Below are 19,508 nucleotides of genomic sequence, written 5' to 3'. Positions count from 1 at the left end.
TCTAATTAAATTAAGTAACAGTGGAAGGAACAGGACAGTCAGAGTCAAATGAATGAAGTGCTGTCTTCAAAGCAATGACACTTGCTTTTAAACAAAATTACGTGATTATTTTTATTATGCATTTTTTTCATTCGCACAAACTACTTTATTGTTACATGGGTTTGCACATACAAAAACCATCTCCCATCTGTGCCAACTTTCCAGGAAAGAACCCTTCACATAATAGTGTCTAATAATATGTATACGAGAGGTAAGGATTTGTCAAAATACTTCAATGTACTAAGTGTACATAATCTAGCAACTCATACTACTGCTTTCATAACATACCAAATAATTAATGGTAATTGAACTTAATGACAACATCCATTTAATCAGTCACCTCACACTAATAAGTACACTTACCATCATCGCATTTTGCTACCTAAAATGAAAACTGATTACGGTTTCCAAACTTGAGAATTCACGGATGCTGCAATTTCGCTCAAACTTCACTCATTTGTGAAATATATAAAGAATTCAATCCATAAAATAGTAAGCTTTTTTTTCTTAAAACGATGTATAACCCAGAAATCACATTGCTAGTTACCGTTTAATATCTGATGTCTTGCTGTATTAAATAAATATTCATGCATGCCCATAGACTTATTTTCATGAATTGTTAAATAATATCTTTGTTTCACATACTTGCCAATGAATTTTTTTATATGCTTTTAGATCTAACAATTTTGCTGGGTTCTTAAATGTGTCCAAAGTGTGCATGTACTGTTTACAGAAGCCTACGAAAAACATCGAACTATACTGCTCAAAGAAGCATACAGTACTTGCCCAATAAAACAACATGCATAATCAACTAACTTGAAATTCACTAACTAAGAGTTCAACTAATTAATTAATGACACATATTGCAATTTACAAATAGCATCCAGTGAATTCACAAGGCACTTGGAACAAATTATCGGGACGACGTCGGTTTAAAAGTGTGCACCGTCAGACTGCCGTTCCGCTTACTTCTTCAACAAGATGCCTCTTATGGATTGAACCAATGAAATAACTGGAATGCCAATGTATCTATCTGCACACTTTAGGAATGAGTACCTCAAAAATTGTGTCATTCTCAGAATTCATTTCAAGTAGACATGCCTTGGCTACAATTCATAAAGTAATAAGCTAAAGACTTGAATTAGTCAAACATGTATTTTGATTTTTCACATAAGTAATGTCCTCCTCTTCAAGTAATCCAGCTCCAGAAGTAGAATTATGCTTTCTGTCACAGGTGATTTTTAAAGATTCTCATCCATTTTTTAAAAAATACACAAGAGATAAAATTTAAGTAATTTGAAGCAAGGTGTCCTTCAATTATTAAGATAATTCCCCTCCTTGCTTTAAAGGGACTGAACCAATTTTCATGGTACGTACCCACATTTAGTGCAATGGAAAGCTTACCGACCAGAGTGTCTAATCATGAAGCAGTAACGCGGAAAACACCGTGGAACATCTCTTATCAGAATTTTTCTATCTGCAGTGAGGAAGAAGTCGTTCACTGGAAGCATGCTGAAAACTTCTATAGGTGAGCACGATAGGGATTATAGGCGTGCACTAGCGGGAGGTAGACGACAAGTGCGGCCGTAGGTGTGAGAAAGTATTTTGTTTATTGAGTCAATGTTCTTGCGATTCATGTTTTACAAAATATTTCTGCGATATTAGCTACATGTTCTTGTGGTTTCCTGTCCACCTGCTTTGGTATTTTACTAGTCAAAACAACACCGAGTGCAGCAAAAACAAAATGACGCTTTTACACGTGATACACGGTTCGTGTTGCTGTAGCCAAGCATGCGCTTCTGATTTCCAATGTCTCTCGAAGACCTGAGCAAGCTGGAACAAAGGATTTTAGCTTACATGCATGCTCAGAATTTGTATCCTTATGAAGTAGCACCCGAATGTGAATGAACGAAAGCTGCAGCGGAAGCGACGAATCCAACTTGCACTACGAGCCACCATCCCCGCCACAAGCAGCGCGCCTGGAGAATGCCGATTGGTAAAGGCTCACTCACTCTAGGCCGACCCGACACCTATTTCACTCTGCCGACTGTCGGCAACAACATTTTTACCTTTGTGTTGGCGCGCCTCTGTCACACTGTACTGACGCCGACAATCTGCCGACAGTTGGTGGAGTGCTCGGCATCGGTACAGTGTGACACAGGTGGCGACACGAAGGTAAAAAACGTACCCATTTACGACACAACTCGTTGATGGCATCTTGTATCACAGGGAGATCATAAAACTCCGAGTACTTGCAAACTTGTGCTATACTCACATGCATACAACAGCATGTGTGGCACCATGCATGTGGGACTGCAGGCGCCGCTGCATGGACTGTGAGCTCGTTAGCGTGGACTTTCTCTACTTCGTAATACACTTAGAATAAAGCGCAAGTGTCTAATAATCTACTATCTGCAATTTTAAGCAATAATTGTACTGTACCTGATGGCAGTCGACCTACGTACAATAAACTCTTGACTACATTTCGAAGTATCAAGATTTCACCGCCAGGCCTCACCACTTACTGGTTTTTCTGACTTTCTTTGCCAACTTAATATTACATTTCCTACTTAAATCCCGAACAGCGTGCCAGATTCTATCATGGTCATTTCATTTCCATCAACGTCTCACAAAGCATTCTGGCCAATTGTCAGTCCCTTTAAATAGAGTACAGGTAAAAAGAGTTTGCAACATCTGGAACACCAGTGAGTATTAAAAAAAAAAGTTACAAATTAGTAAAGTACTGTATTAGTACTGCCAATATGAAGCTAACACAAACTGAAAACCACCAAAAATCCCACTGTTCATAAATGGGCATTTTTTCCAAATGAACATGAAAAACTAAAAACCTAGCAAGCAGGAACACGTCTAAGTTGGCAACACTGCTCCTGTGAGAATGAAATACTTTCACTGTGAGCCACTATCCCACACAAATAACCACTTCAATAAACACAATCTTTGATTAATGCCAAGGGCTCACTCGTCGCATCTAAAAATCAGTGTTTCAGTTATTTCAATTATTTAGTCTACCCAAGGCTCAAGAAAGAAAACATATAAACAGGCAGAGCTAGAGTTTGTGGAGACCTTTGCATACCAAGGCACCCATTTTGGGTAAGCATTCCAGGCCAGGAGGTCAAGAAGACAAGAGGAAAATCTCTCTAATGGCTTAAGGGGGGACGTGGGTCTTAAAAATGTTTTTCTTATTTTTGGGTGAATCTTTAATAAACTCCACTGTATGGGGTAATTTTTCGTGCTGATTTCAGATCTGTAATTAGATTTTTGATAGCTGTAGCAGTTCAAAAAATATTGAGGTCTGAAGTCAAATTAATTTCAAACACGTTACGGGGCTTTTTGATGATTCCGTCTAGCTAAACCAAAAACTAAATGCATGACACCATTGCTGAAGACCTACTGTAGGGGGTAATGCCATTTTTATTCATTTGGAAGCATTTTGCGGACAAGAAAACAATCTTGCCTTTATTATGAACATTTTTTTTCTAATTAGCAGCGATTACTATACCTGAATGTAATTTTCATGACGGTGCAAGAATAACGACACATCCTTTACTCGTAACTTTCTTGCATTAAATGAAAGTCCAAACCCTTTAATAATTGAAAAAGATACTGGAAAGTGCCAGAGTGCCATAAATAATTTGCTGCTATTATAGTTGTCTGCCTGAACTCGATTCGGTTTTGGTACTGAGGTGGGCAACGTCACGATACACTGGCTCACTCCATTCACGTGACCGCTGCCACATGCAACAAGAAATGCGTGCAGCACTGTTGTTTATTTTTCTATTGCAATAGCAATCATATGGACACTTCAGACGCATTTCTGCTGTCAGCATTGCTGTGATGTTCCATTTAAGTCTAGTGCGACAACAATGTAGTCGTGTGCCATACGCTGAGGGTTTGTGTGAAAGTGTGCAAGGGCGAGCGAAGAAGGATGGTGGCTGGATCTCGTGCACACAAGGCGGGAAGGAAACGCGCTCGCCTTCCACTGCGCACAACGCAGCAGAGGGTTGTTCTACTCCTGCAGTGGCTGCACATGGGCTTTATCTTGAAAGTGATCTACGATGGAGACAGACTCTAGGCATGCCGAGGGCTGATGACTTCGTGCGCGCAGTGTTCTCTCCGTTTAGTTAGCGCTGAAACAAGAAGCAGCACGAAGGGAAATCCGCACATTGCTGCTCTTCATCACGTCAGCTTTTTGACAGCAAGTGTCGTGCGAGATGTGTTCATGCTTGCCTGTGTGTGTGTGACTTGTTAATTTAGTTTGTAAACGAATGTTTAGAAATTTATAGGGCTGATAAAACTACTATCATAACTTCGTACAGCTGTCTAATAATATGCTATTGCAATTATTGCTGTCTTTCGGCCGAAACTGTGACATTTCTTTCAATGAATAACCTCGTAGATAGCCCTACCGTTACATGAAGCTCTGAAGTTCTGCTTTGCGTCAAAAGCATGCCAGTGATGCCAAGCCCAGCATATCGAGACAACTTTAGCAAGAAATTAAGATATCTTGCACTTTCCAAGCATCATACTTGCCAAGCGCCATCTTTTAGAGTTTCTATAACTTCAAAAATATGTATGATTACTCCTTCAACATACTTGCATAGCAACAGGTGCCCATGGCAGGCTGTACTCCTCAATACATAGCACATTCTCTTCGAGGAAACACTCAGCTACAGTTCTACACAGCTAGCTGACCTGATTAGGTGTGTAAGCGAAAATGTAACAAATGTCATAGAAGCGTGCACACTGCTATTGCCATTTGTTTCTGACTCCAAACTAAATATTGGTTGTCGAAGAACCATGTGGCAGCTCCGGTGTGGAAAGTGCCAAGTTGTAGGTAAACGGAAACCTACAAGAGTGTCATTCAGTAAGCATCAATTTGACACACAAATGAAACTTCTAGGACATTAAGGACATTATTATCTCTTCACAGTTCTAACAGTATTCAGTGCATTAACATTTACCACATATGCATGCCCATAGGAAGTGCATTCATAGCATTATTAGAACATGAAGAAACCAGCAACTTAGGAAAAAAAAGAAGATAAAGTAGTGCTATTGTACTCCCTAGTGGACAACCTTGCTTATGAGAAGGTCAGCAAGTATACTGAACAATTCGGCAGCACCAAGTTTCAGGGTGCTTACAGAATTGATGCTGACAAGTTTACATAAGTGCTTCATTTCTTACTTTTATTCTACCTCTGATCATCTTGACACTGTCAGTGTAAATCCAATATTACTGCCAGCCTTCAGCAATCTTTGAATTGCATAATGGAACAGATGATTCACGGACACTGTAAAGTTTTCCATTATGTGGACAATATTGCTACGGAACAATATGTGCGTTCACGAAAAGGCGAGCAGTGTGAAGACGACGACAACGATTAGGAGCTAGCGCGGGCTGTTGCCTCTTGGCCAAACGCAGCGTATTTTCTTGTAAATATACCTGTGCATAGCTTTTCATCTGCGTCTTCCTACGTAACATATCTCGTGGAGGTGGACGTTCCCTGTACTTCGTCACGGAGCTTCGCAGTGGACGGTACGTCGAGCCTTCCTTCATGGCTCCTGGCAACGACAACCAGACTCCGCCGGCTCCAACAGCTGCTGCCACTTCGACGACCTACATCACTCTCCCCGCTCCCCGTGATCCTGGCGTATTCTCAGGCAAAGATGGGGAAGACGTCGATGACTGGATCAGCCTGTATGAACACGTCAGCCGTAATAACCGGTGGGACCCTACTATTATGCTGGCCAACGTAGCCTTTTACCTCGGTGGCACACCTCGAGTTTGGTATCGCACGCACGAAGATGAGCTCACCAGTTGGGATTCACTTAAGACACAGCTTCGAGACTTGTTCGGCAACCCCTACGGTCACCAACTTGTCGCGCAGAAGGCGCTTTCCGGCCGTGTGCAGACGTCAACGGAGACCTATGTCACGTACATTCAGGACGTCTTGGCTCTGTGCCGCAAAGTTGACACCCACATGACTGAGCCCGACAAGGTTGCCCACATCCTCAAAGGCATTGCCGATGACGCCTTCAACTTGCTCGTTTGCAACAACGTAGCAACGGTGGATGCTGTTATAAAAGAGTGCCGCCTGCAACTCGCTAAAAGCCGACGTATTGACCAGCAGTTTGCCCGTCTGCCCCGCACCCCAGCGACATCTTCCTGTGCCGACACTCCTCGCCCCATTAACACTGCCGATGTTACCAGGATCGTCCGGCGTGAGATCGAGGCTGCCTATCCGGCTGCCTTCGACTCCAGTCCCACCAACACATCTGCAGTCGCGGTCTCACTGATCCAGGCAGTTGTCCGCCAAGAGTTCGAAAACATGGGTCTTCACACCATCTGCTCGGCCCATCGTCCTGATACCCGCCCGGCTTCTTCGATTCCGCCCCGTCCCGCATCTTCTTACCCACCATGTTTCCGCAACCCATCTGAATGGCGCACTGCTGACGACAAGCCCATTTGTTTCCACTGCCATCGAATCAATCAGGCACATTTCACGGCACTGTTGCAGTCGCTGGAGTTCCCCGACCCGGTCTACTTATACTGCCCACTCTCGCCCCCCAGGTGGCCCTTCTCGTCCCTATGCCGCACACTCTGATAACGCCGCCGCTGATTCTCCTGCATCGAACCGCTCCTATTCTCGTTCGCCTTCGCCCCAACGACGACAATCTTGCTCTCCCCAGCCCCGTCGCTCCTATTCGCCGACTCCCTTCGGACGCCGCTCCCAGCCGGAAAACTAGACGATGCAGCGCCTCAAGGTGACACTGCATTGCTCCCTACGCCGCCAAATCCTCTACTGACGTTGCCCACTCATCTGAACCTTCTTGACGTGCAAGTCGACGGTGTTTCTGTGTCTGCACTCATAGACACTGGGGCGCATTTGTCCGTAATGAGCGCTGACCTTCGTAACCGGCTCAAGAAAATTATCACGCCCGCCACGACGCCTGTTGTACGTGTCGCCGATGGCGGAACAGCCCCCGTAGTTGGTATGTGTACCGCCCTCGTCTCCTTCGCCGATCGCTCAACAATCGTGCTATTCACAATCATCGCCCACTGTCCCCACGACATCATCCTTGGCTTAGACTTCCTCTCCGCACATTCTGCTCTCATTGATTGTTCCGCCAGTACTCTCCGCCTTGACGTGCCTGTTCTGGATCCTGCTGAACCACACCCCAGTCGCCTCAGTTCCGTCGACTTTGTTCGCTGGCCACCTTCGGCACTGACCTACGTTGACCTAGTGTCATCGCCACCAGTCCCCGACGGTCACTACATCGCGGCTCCTATGCAAGACGTCCTCCTTACACACGGGATCACAGTACCTCCTACAGTTTTATCTATTACGGCGAATTGCATCTGCCTGGCAGTGGTCAACTTTGGCTTGACGACACAAGTGCTGCCACGCGGGATGTCTCTGGCCCAGCTTTGCTCATTCGAGGATCACTCAGTAGCATCCATTGCAGTAGACGACACTTCATCCGATACTCCTCTACCATCGCAGCAGGCAAATTATACCATCGCTGACTTACAGAAAATGATTGCGCCCGACTTGCCGTCCGAGCACGCTCGTGAACTCTACCGCGTTCTGTTTTCCTACCACAATATTTTTTACTTTAACGATTGTCCTTTGGCCCAAACTACAGCTGTCAAACATCACATTAATACCGGCGATGCCCCTCCTATTCATCGCCGCCTGTATCGAGTGTCACCAGCTGAGCGTCAAGTTATTCACGCAGAAGTTCGCAAAATGCTTGCCAAGAACATTATTGAACCATCATATAGTCCATGGGCGTCACCTGTTGTACTGGTCAAAAAGAAGGATGGCTCATGGCGCTTTTGCGTGGACTATCGGCACCTTAACAGGGTTACCAAAAAGGACGTGTATCCCCTACCTCGGATTGACGACGCCCTTGACTGCCTCCACGGTGCTCGCTATTTCTCCTCTATTGACCTTCGCTCCGGCTACTGGCAGATTGCCGTGGACGATCTCGACCGCGAGAAGACTGCTTTTGTAACACCCGACGGTCTTTATCAATTCAAAGTGATGCCGTTCGGTCTATGTAACGCCACTGCCACTTTTGAACGCATGATGGACTCCCTTCTTCACGGTTTCAAATGGTCCACGTGCCTGTGCTACTTGGACGACGTTATCGTATTCTCCTCAACGTTCGCTACGCACCTCGAGCGTCTTTCAGCAGTACTAGACGTTTTTCGTCGAGCCGGTCTGCAACTCAACGCATCGAAGTGTCAATTCGGCCGTCGCCAGATTACCGTCCTTGGACATCTCGTTGACGCGAACGGAGTCCAACCGGACCCAGGCAAGATCCATGCTGTTGCGCAGCTTCATCGGCCTTTGTTCGTACTTCCGCCGTTTCGTGAGAAATTTCGCCGCCATAGCACGACCACTAACTGAGCTTTTGAAAAAAGACGCCCCTTTCCAGTGGGGCGATAACGAGGCCTCTGCATTCTCACATCTAATCGACATTCTCACAACGCCTCCCGTTCTGGCCCATTTCGATCCTTCTGCGCCTACCGAAGTCCGTACTGATGCCAGCGGTCACGGAATTGCCGCAGTACTGGCACAACGCCAGCGTGGCCACGACCGTGTTATCGCTTACGCCAGCAGGCTCCTCTCACCCGCGGAGCGCAACTATTCCATCACTGAGCGTGAGTGTCTGGCCTTAGTTTGGGCGGTTGCGAAATTCCGCCCATACTTATTGGCGGCGAGGAGTTACGGAGTCGCCATCTGTCGGAAGCGCCTCCCTTGCGTAGTAAGAGGGATCACGCGGCGCGCTCCCCGTAGGTTTCGCTTACAGCGCTCAATAAAAACACCACGCGGCAGCCAGCTCCTGGACATTTATGTAGGTATTCTCAAAACAAGGGAAGTTTTTGACTGTCGATATAATAAGCTTGGGCAAACTGAAAGCACAGAATCGTTTACAGACGCTATCTCTTAACCGAATACGTACAGTGAACGCCACTACGCGCGGTCGCCGCGATGGAGTCTCCCGAACCGGCTTCTTGCGTGAAAGGTAGCCAAACACTGAGAGTAAACTATGTGATATATGTTCTTATAGAGAGTGGTCTGTATAACCTAATGGCGCCTAACAGAACAAAGCCTCAATGCGTGCAGCCATCACACGGGTTCACGGCAACAGACTGCCAATCTGCATGCATGTCCGCGCACAATGTTTTGCTTTCGCTGTGAGCGCATTTTCCCACCGTGCCGTGAGCTTTAGGCCGCAGCATATGAGCATTTTCCAGTACACTAGCAACTATTGTTGCATGGACGCTATCAGAACTGTTTAAAAATAATTTCGTTAGACTTCGACGCCTACGGCGACTGTGATGTGCCGTTGCGACTATTCAATCTTTTTTGTCTCCTAAAGTTTTGGACATTTAAATATTATTTCTCAAGTTGCGTCGCACTCAGTCTTCTCAACGTGCGATTTCCCTCTGCTTCTTTTTTGTAATCCAGTGCATTAATTCATAACACAAACATGACCATATGTCATGCCTTTCTTTATTATGCGTCTTACCGCTCCCTTTTCGTTCCAGAGGACTTGCCAGTATCTAGAATCAACAAGTTCATAGTCCAAATCGTCCTGATATTAGCCGGGCAGCGGGCGCGGGCGAGCGTCTCAGTGCGCGTTTTCTTCTACTCACCGAACATCGCGCAGACCCGGTGCCATAGCAGAAATCTTCCTCGCGTGTGTGCTTGGAGCATACGCGAGCTGTAGCCGATGGCTGTCTGCCGGTTCAAAGTTTCGCCAGCCAAGCTTCACGCAGCTCCTTAATTGCCGTGCGGCTGCGTGTGAATAAGGCTGACAGTGGGCTCTGTTGTGTACGTTCGGCACTGCGGCCCCAAGCAGTAACCTACCATGCTGCACGCCTCCAAAGGCAGCCACTACCTATTATAGTAGTTTCAGATGTTGTCAAGCAGACACCCAAGGCGGTAAAGCCGCACCACTTAATCAGAACCGCGGCGCAGGTGCGACTTTAAACATTCGTTTTCGGCTTGCTTCGGCGCTTCCGAAGCAGCCGAAGCGGCCGCTGTGTCCACGTGATCCCTCATGCCACGTCACGCCGACGGTGGCGCCAGCTTTTCCAGTGGTGGAGCTCGAGGCCAATATGGCCGACCCTTTTCCGTTGTCACAGACCATCACGTGCTTTGCTGGTTATGCTCACTGAAAGATCCTACAGGAAGACTTGGTCGCTGGGCCTTACGCCTCCAAGAATATTCGTATACTGTCACCTATAAATCTGGCCGACTACACAAGGACACTGACTGCCTGCCTCGCTACCCGGTCGACGAGCCTGACGACGCCGACAGTAGTAGCGCCAACGGCATTTTCTCTGTGTCTGCCTTCGCTAACATCGCCGATGAGCAGTACCGAGACCTATCGCTGCGAGCACTTATCGAGCGTCTGCGCTCTACACCTACCGACGCATCCGTTCGCCGATATGTCCTCCAGGGCAGCATTCTGTATCGAAGGAACTTCCTCCCTGACGGCTCTGATCTTCTTCTTGTCGTGCCAAAACAGCTACGACAGACTGTGCTCTTTGAGATGCATGACGCACCCACTGTAGGACATCTTGGGGTAACCCGCACGTACAACTGCGTCCACCGCCGCTTCTACTGGCCTGGTCTCGCTCGCTCCGTTCGACGCTATGTTGCTGCCTGTGATCCCTGCCACCGTCAGAAAACAGCTCAGGTGCTACCTGCCGGTCATCTCCAGCCGATCACCGTTCCTGTGGAACCGTTCTTTCGTGTTGGATTAGACCTGCTCGGTCCCTTTCCCACGTCATCCTCTGGGAACAAATGGGTAGCCGTCGCGACTGGTTACGCCACCCGATACGCTATCACTCGGGCTCTCCCTACCAGTTGCGCCACTGACGTCGCGGACTTTCTCTTGCGTGACATTATCTTGCTTCATGGCGCCCCGCAACAGCTGCTTACTGACCGTGGTCGAAACTTCCTCTCGAAAGTTATCGCTGACATTGTGCGTTCCTGCTCCATTCAACACAAACTGACTACCTCATACCATCCTCAAACCAATGGCCTGACAGAGCGGTTAAACCGTACTCTTACCGATATGCTGTCCAAGTACGTTTCCAAAGACCACCACGACTGGGACATTGCCCTTCCTTACGTAACATTTGTGTACAATTCTTCCCGGCACGACACCGCCGGATTTTCTCCATTTCATCTACTGTACGATCGCGAACCTACCTTGCCCCTAGACACGGCACTTCCTCCTGCTGCGATCTCAACAAGCAAGTATGCGCACGACGCCATCGCCCTCGCCGACCATGCATGCCAGCTTGCCCGTGCTCGACTGACGGCCTCACAAACCACTCAGCAGTGTCAGTACAATGCCCGCCATCGTGACGTACAGTTTTCGCCTGGTGCGCTCATGCTCCTGTGGTCGCCCTCTCGTCACGTCGGACTTTCCGAGAAGCTCCTTTCGCAATACACAGGGCCCTACCGCGTGCTGGGCCAGGCGACGCCTGTGACTTACGAAATTGCTCCTGTGGGTTCAACCTCGTCTTCTCCTCTGGCATCTAGTGATGTCGTGCATGTCAGTAGGCTCAAGGCCTACTACACTGCTTCCGAGTCCGATCTTTAGTCACCCCGGGACGACGCTTTTGCAGCCGAGGGTAGTGCTACGGAACAATATGTGCGATCACAAAAAGGCGAGCAATGTGAAGACGACGACGACGATTAGAAGCTAGCGCGGGCTGTTGCCTCTTGGCCAAGCGCAGCGTATTTTCTTGTAAATATACTTGTACATAGCTTTTCATCTGCGTCTTCCTACGTAACAATATTTTGGATTTTAAATGCACCTATGCACCAGACAAACGGTGACCAAGAAACAAGATCTTTGATGCAATTTACTACGAAATTAAGCAGCTCATCCCAATGTCACAGCTTCCAAATGGCAATCGATGTACAACATTTAGACTTGCAGATAGGTTTTAGCAGTAACCCAGCGTGCTGACTGAATCAACCTTCAGAGCTAAAGCTGAGCCTTCACAGCTGCATACTTATGAGGCATGCTTGATTACAGTGAAGTGCAACGCACAGGACCAAAGAAAGACGAGACAGACTGAACAAGACAGGAAATGCTTGTCCCACCTTTCTCATCTTTCTTTGGTCCCATGCACTGCACTTCACCGTACTAAAACATGCTCCACCAACTCACCCAAAATTCTACTCTTCTAACACTCATATCTCAATGAAACGTCATAGCTTCAGAGCATTGAGCGTCTGTCCAATTGTCTCTCTTGTCTCGTTTTGTTTCATGCATGGTCTTCAGCAATGAGTATGTACCAACCAGACCAGGGAGCGTATTCTGAAAATGTCCACCTAATGGGCATGTCCATTTTGGCTGCTGCTGCTGAAGTGCTGATTGGTTGGGCTGAAATACCAGCAAGAAGGGAACAGGCACCAACAACCAGTCTCCTTGCTATTTCAGCTCCAGCCACTATCAGCAGCGGCCAAAACGTACAGTGCACCAGGTGGACACTTACGGAATAGCCCCCGGCAGTACGCTTTACTAAACTCTATGAACATTTAATTTCATTTTTTCACAGCCCTTTCACGGTCTTGCCATCATCGGCAAGTGTTACCAGCATCCAGTGTGGAGGCCACATTAAGTTGGGTTTCTGCAGAAACTGCTGTCCACTGTCAGTATTTCCTGACAACTATTGAACAACTAAAGAATGATAGAAAGGCAAAGCGTTTCCTTTCAGGCACAACACAGTCATTCCTTGCATCCACAAGGCCCCGCACAATCCAAAGAAAGTCGCAGAAAGAGCCAAGGTAGAAGTAGGCTGTGCTACACAAGTTAACAAAGATGTCCTTACAAAAGGATGTAGTCCAAGAAAAGAAAATGAATGTGCGACAATTTGTTGATTGTTGGGGCAGGATGATTTACAAGATATCGGTTTCTTGTGGGCATTGTTGCAGGGGCCAAACAGGCTGCTGCTCTAATGACTGACTAGCAGGACAATACTTGCTAAGGGATTTTATTGGATGCTATTTGGCTGAATCCTGCAAGAAGTGTTACCATGACCACCTGCTTATACAATGTGCGATATAGCAACAAGCACAACAATGTTTCTGAACAATTCATTAAAGTGGCGACATTTGTGCCAGTTAGTTTTACAACTGCTGTGCTGCAACAAAGTCAGCTACTAATATAGCGCATATAGCGCATAACACCATGTATTGTGGGGATGCGCGACTCGCGCGCGTCCCCTGATATGTTTGTTTTCCCGCACGGCTCGCGTGGCCTGGCGCCCGCGGCGGTCGGAGTGGTTGAGGCGCAGTACGAGAGATGGCGCGAGTGTTGCGCTGCTAACGCCGCCGACAGGCGGGGTTACTGGGGCGCCGAAAGACAAGGCGCTTGCTTTTGCATCGGGACAGCAAGCAGTACAGACGTGCCGTGCCGCGCGTGCGCCGATCCATGCTTCTGCGAGACCGTCTCGCGTGGCCGCCTTCGAACGCACCACCGTTCGCGTGACCGTACGCGCGAACGACTAGGCGTTGGGATCCAGCATGGGGTGAACACATTCGCTCGCTATCCGGTCGCGGTGAGTCGGACTTCTAGATTTGACGCGCGCCCATCGGCATGTTTTGTGGATAGCAACTCGGCTAGCAGGCATTGATCTATGAGGTGTTGCAATAAATGCCCTTGTGATTGTTTGCACTACTGTGTTGTCGTTCCTTTGTCCCAAAAGCACGGAGGAGAACCCCACAGTATATAGTAGTGGCGGTACTGTTTGTTCTTAGCTTTCTTTTTTTTTTTTAATTGTTTTGCAGTGCTTGTTCTTTTTTACTATACAGAATTTTTAAAAATTGCCTGTGACAAATAAAGCAGTTCTAGCCCTTGAGATGGATTACTCAGAGAGAAAGCTTGATTGAGAGATTGAGAGAGATTGCTTGATTGAGAAATATAAATGCATAAACTAGGATACATAGCGCAAGAACGACGCAAGGACGAAGCAGGAATACGGTGCATGTTGCTGCTTCGTCGTTGTGTTGTTCTTGCGCTATGTATCCCAGTTTACGATTGAGCTACCAACACGCCCAAACTTCTTCCCTGATAAATGCATAATCGACTTACATAATGCATAATCACTAATTCAATTCCAAACTACTGATTACTTCATGGCACATATTGCAGTTTACGAATTGTAGCAGGTGAGTTTTCAAAGTGTATCCATTAGAATTCTCAGGATGACAACAGGCTTGAGATATGTGCAGTCAAACATGCAGTAAAAATGTGCTGCTGTTCCATGCAACTTTTTCGACAAGACCACATTTCCTGCTTTGAAGGACAAAAATAACTGGGACATGATTAAAGAACGTAAAAGAACAGACACAGCACGAAAGAAAAGGGTAGACACTGCACAAGCACTTGTCCCATTGTGCCCTTCAGTCATGTCACACAGTGCACCAACTAGGCCCCCTGAAATCCCTGTTAAACAACTGGGATGCCAATGCATTTCGTCGCACACTTCAAAAATTATATTAAAACTGGTGCCCCCCTGAGAATCATTATAAGTGAATATATACATTGTGTACTCGCCAACTACAATTAGTAAATTACAATACGTGCCATAAAGTAATTAGTTTAAAAATTACTCAGTGAATATTTGTTGATTAGTCCTTTCGATTTCTCATGCAAGTAATGCTCGTCTATTCAAGTAATCCAGCTAAAAACTTGAATTGTGCTATCTAGCTTTGGTGATCTTTTTTTTTTAACTCTGCACAGTCACAGAAAAAAACTGCAATTGAAGTCGAGGCAAAATAAAATAGCAAGTTGGTCAGCACTGTCTTCGTCTATTGTTAAATTTTGTGTGGTTTCCTTTAAGTTCCAATAATGCAGCAACTAGCCCAATTAAAGATGCTTCACTGCATTAAATTAGTGGCTAAAGAGGAAAACACCACAAAAAGCTATCGAGGCTGTCATATTACCACACTGTCTGGTCTATGAGGAAAACCTTTAGTTTGATTATGATTAGGTACTCTGCTTGCATTTGTGCTCTTGGTTTATTACTTTGCCAAGTTGTAACACTGTTAACACTATGGTTCCTATACTGCAAAATTTTACCTTTTCTGTAACCTTGACATGGTGGTGAATAAGAAACAGAAGACATGACACCCTTGACTTTGTACTTGCTTAACACAGCCATTTGAACAACAAACAGAGACATTTTGCTGTGTAATATAGAGGCATCCTTGGCACAAAGCAGCTCTAGTGGATGCTAAATATGCCACACAGTTCTTAAAATGCACATTTTTGTTGCAATAATTGTGTCATGCCAGAGCAACATCTCTTCCCCTAGTTGCAGAATATCTTGCTCATTTCCTGGATTGCTGCACCAATCTAGATTAAAAATCTAGACTTAGTTGCCATTAAAGGCTAACTGCAACAAAATTTCACTTTGGCTAATTTTGTTTTATATCAATCAATCACTCAATGAAAGGAAGGTTTATATGTATACTACTCAAGCAATCTTGGAAAAGCTACAGGGCTGATAATTGCCCAATTTTCTTATTAGCAGCCTTTAGATAGCACTTAAGCAGACAGCACGTATGCACGGCAGTTAGCGGATATGATGTAAATGTGCCAGTATGCCACTGCCGAGATTTTTCAAAATGCCACAGGCATCCGAGGAGCTGGAGGTCATGCTGAGGAGCCATGCTTGATCCCTATTGTCCTGGGTGATGCGCCCCGTCTGGTGAGTGGTAATGGTGGCTTTTTTCTTTAGTTTTTGTATGAAAAAGTGTCTATTTTCGCTAACATCTTGTGAAGCATCAACTCGCATTTCAAAAGTAAAATTTTCAATGGAGGCTGCTACATGTCTACACTATATGAAATTGTGCTTTCTACGTGGTCCAGAATTTCACTGAAGTTGCCCTTTAAAGCAGATGGCTCACATCCACGCTGTTTGGACTGCACAGTGAGGCTAGAGTAAAATCTGCTTGGAATAAGGAGTGTAACTGGCTTTCCAAGTATTTCTTTAGAGACATGACACACCTCTTCAACTCCCATGTCCAGGAGCCTCTTGATCTTTGCGTCAAAATCAGGGAAGTGCTTTGGACCTGCAAAATTCAAGTTAGCATCAAAGGAGAGCTAGAACAAATCCCAGGTACTAAACAGAGTTCTTGCAAGCACTTTACATTAGGCAACTCTCATGGGAAATGCTTCTCTGCTTTTTGTTGCTGCTGTTTTTACAAATGATAAAAAGACAAACATATTGGTGGCTTGAAGGTACCGCCAGTTTGCAGTTATTTCCAAGTCCTGATAATTCCCAATTGTCGTTACTTCAAAGAAGGCACCAAATGTACATCGGCCCAACACATTTTCATTTTTTCCATGCTTTTCAGAAGCAGCCAATTCCAATCAACATTTCAGTTGACTTCCCATAGCAATCAACTGCTTCACTTCAACAGTCAGAGGCAGCTAAACAAAAGGCAGTCCAACAAGGCAATGAACAGGTCTAACTGGACCCTCATTTTTCTTTTTGCACTAAGTACAACAGGCACAACATGAGGGGAAAAAAAACTGAAAAAAGAAGGGAACAGAGCTATCTGTTGTTTCACACATTTCTTGTGGGGTCTCAGGCTCCTCCTTATCAGGCCAGCTGGTGTTGTGGCTGCCACAGTTTGACGGTATTTTGTTGGTTAAATGTTCAGTTTTCTCAATTTCTGAACTATGCTGGAGTGTCATAGAAGAAGGGAACTTGATACCACGAGCATGCACAGACGCCATTTGTCACAGCAGTGGCACCGTTTATTTGGCCAGATTTCTCGCTTTATAATTCCAAAACGAAAGAAATGATGGAACACATTTTTTCAGATTACATTAGTTCAAATCAATAGACTTAGTTCGGGAAAATTTTTAAGCCGTTGACGGTCAATGACGTAAATATACGGCGCCGCGAACAAGTCTGAAAATGGTCGATGGCGTATATTTATGGCACCGTCTGTACGTTTAAAAAGCACCCCAATATCCTAACTTTTTCTTTTCTGTCATGTGCTGCCACTATGTGGGGATACAGGTAATTTTTTTCGCACGCCTCCCTCTCTCAGTTTTCATTACATGGTTTGTTTTAGAGCTAGTTTGCTCCGGCGCACTTATATACTACCACTCGCACATTGGCGCGCGGGCTGGCAGGCGGCGGTTTGGGTTTTCTTCCGCATGAGGTTTCGGCTTCTTGCACTTGCAAAACTGATGGCTATCTTGTTACTAATCGCTCAAAGGGCGACCACTTGTTTCTCGCTCGTTGATCGCTCACAGGGGTGAGCATAGGAAGGATGCCGCCGTGCATGCGTTTCCGTTTCTTTTCTTTTTGGAGACTCACGAAAACTAATTGCCTGTGGTTGGCGATAAGATGGAGGTTAGCGGAAGTTTGTCACACGTTTTGCTTTTTGACGGGCACACAACCACACAGTTTTCTTGACTGCGCTCACCTACGCAGTTTGATTATGCTATGGACGTACATATTGCTGTAAGAGCAGGAACATTTGAGACTTGCAAAATATTCTTGTGTGTGCATTTTCAAAGCCTCGAACTATTGCATAACAACGAATCGAATTTTCAAATTCTTTTAAGTTTATTTCCTTTTTTTATTGTTGTTATTCTTGAATGAACAGTACATATATACCAATGCAAAATATTTGTTTCTAACTTTACGGTCACCCAAGAAAAATTGCGGTAAATTTTTTTCAATGTAGGTCTGTGAGAAGAATTGGAATCTGAAATAAAGAAATCAACCCTGGGTGGTCGCATATGGGGAAAAAAATTGACCCTGAAAGGGATAAGTAGCACCTTTCTTATTATTACTAGGGAAATATTAAAAAAATACTGACTTTCCAACAAGTGAAGGGGCATGCCGACAAGAGACAATGGTACGCAGCTTATGGCAGTAAGTAGTATGTAGTTACCTCCAGCATAGACTTGTGCCCAGTGCTGGGCTGTCAGCTTGAACATCTCGGGGTTCTCTTTGAATTGGCGAGCCACCACAGCATCCTGGGGGTCGTCCGGCTCAGCTGCAGCAAGCAGAGCTTGCAGAGACAGCAGTACCGTCCGCAGGGTCATTGCCGCAGCCCTAGAGCAGCAAAACAAGTCCAAGCAACAAAATGGCCATAATATTACACTCAATGACATACTCAAAACACAATGGCACATATTGCTACAGCGACGGTTCTAAACAGTATGAATGGAGTGCTGACTGGTAAACAAGACACAGAAGCGTGTGATGTGCTGGTATGCAGAGCAAGGCAGTTGACCACATCTACGGGAACAATAATGCATTCAACTGGTCGGCACTTACTCATGCCATCCAGCTATGGAATTAACTCCTTAGTGTTGCCAAAACGAAGCTAGGAAAATTCCACAAGCACATAAGCTTGTATTATTTCCCTGCAGAATGACATCTAGTGGCATGATGATTCCTGCTTTTGCTTTCTTGCTTGTGTATCCCTTAATTTGCCGAGTTCCAGGCACTCTTTAATAGATATCTGGCCTCTGCACGCCGAACGCGCTTAATGGGATGGTGCCATCTAGGAATAGTGCAGCGATGAATTAGCTTACGAGTTCACCGTTTCAAGCATACAGTTTCATACAATTACTAACCAGAGCTGTGGTGCTAGTGTATATGGGAGTTGCAAGCAAGGGCAATTCAACCATTGACGGTTAGTACATGGACTTGCCTAGACTCCGTCCTTCTGGCTTCAAACAGCTTTGCGAATTTGCAAATTCATCATTTTCAACAAAGCATGGTGTTATAAATAATTAAATAAACATTAATAAAATTGTCCGATGACAGCATTCGAACACAAGGATCTATAGCACACAAGCCTGACACTAAAACCATTTGCGCCACGGATGCACGTTTCGACAAGTGGCATAGGGCACCCTTTCTCGCGGCAAGCCAGCGCACTGAGATGCTTGGCACGGTTCAATCCGCAGTTGCACTAAAAGAAACGGATGCATCAGAAACACCACTAGTGCAACAGAACACTATGGACACCACTGAAAATTTAAGTAAATAATCTATACATGATGTATTGCATGTATAGTCAGATACAACTTAAGAAAAAAGGGGAGGCCCCGCCCAGATGACCAAAGCGCGACAGCTGATTGCCTCCACGACTAAAATAGTTCCACACGAAAAATTGTGCTCCTGAAATGCGTAATTCTCAGTATAAATAAAGACTTTTGTATTTTGATGACTGGTTTAGTAGAGCTCTCATGTGCTACAGCACATGCCGGATAGCGACAGAAAAATAACCCCGTGCCTTCTACAACGCTGCCCGTCGTCTGCTCTTTAGCTTCATTGCAAGTGACAAAAGTAGCAAGAGCAGCTCTGCATGGCTTCTGCGCTTGTTTACATGTACACGGCGTATCTACTACTCGTTTTCCAA

The 19,508-nt window shown here is 45.7% G+C and overlaps 1 protein-coding gene across 1 annotated transcript in view; it reads right to left on the bottom strand.

The window, feature by feature from the left end:
* The window catches only part of Ubc4 (ubiquitin conjugating enzyme 4), a 36,281-nt gene that overhangs the window by 1,477 nt on the left and 15,296 nt on the right, over window positions 1–19,508 (bottom strand). The window contains exons 4-5 of the mRNA XM_050182817.3: window positions 18,027–18,190; window positions 16,117–16,181 (exon numbers count right to left, since the gene is read on the bottom strand). Of these exons, the coding sequence (XP_050038774.1) occupies window positions 16,117–16,181; window positions 18,027–18,190 (229 nt within the window). The remainder of the gene's footprint in view (window positions 1–16,116; window positions 16,182–18,026; window positions 18,191–19,508) is intronic.

The sequence above is a fragment of the Dermacentor andersoni genome, chromosome 4 (assembly GCF_023375885.2).
Source record: "Dermacentor andersoni chromosome 4, qqDerAnde1_hic_scaffold, whole genome shotgun sequence".
Classification (NCBI taxonomy): Eukaryota; Metazoa; Arthropoda; class Arachnida; order Ixodida; family Ixodidae; genus Dermacentor; species Dermacentor andersoni.
This window is presented reverse-complemented; position numbering and strand designations above follow the sequence as displayed.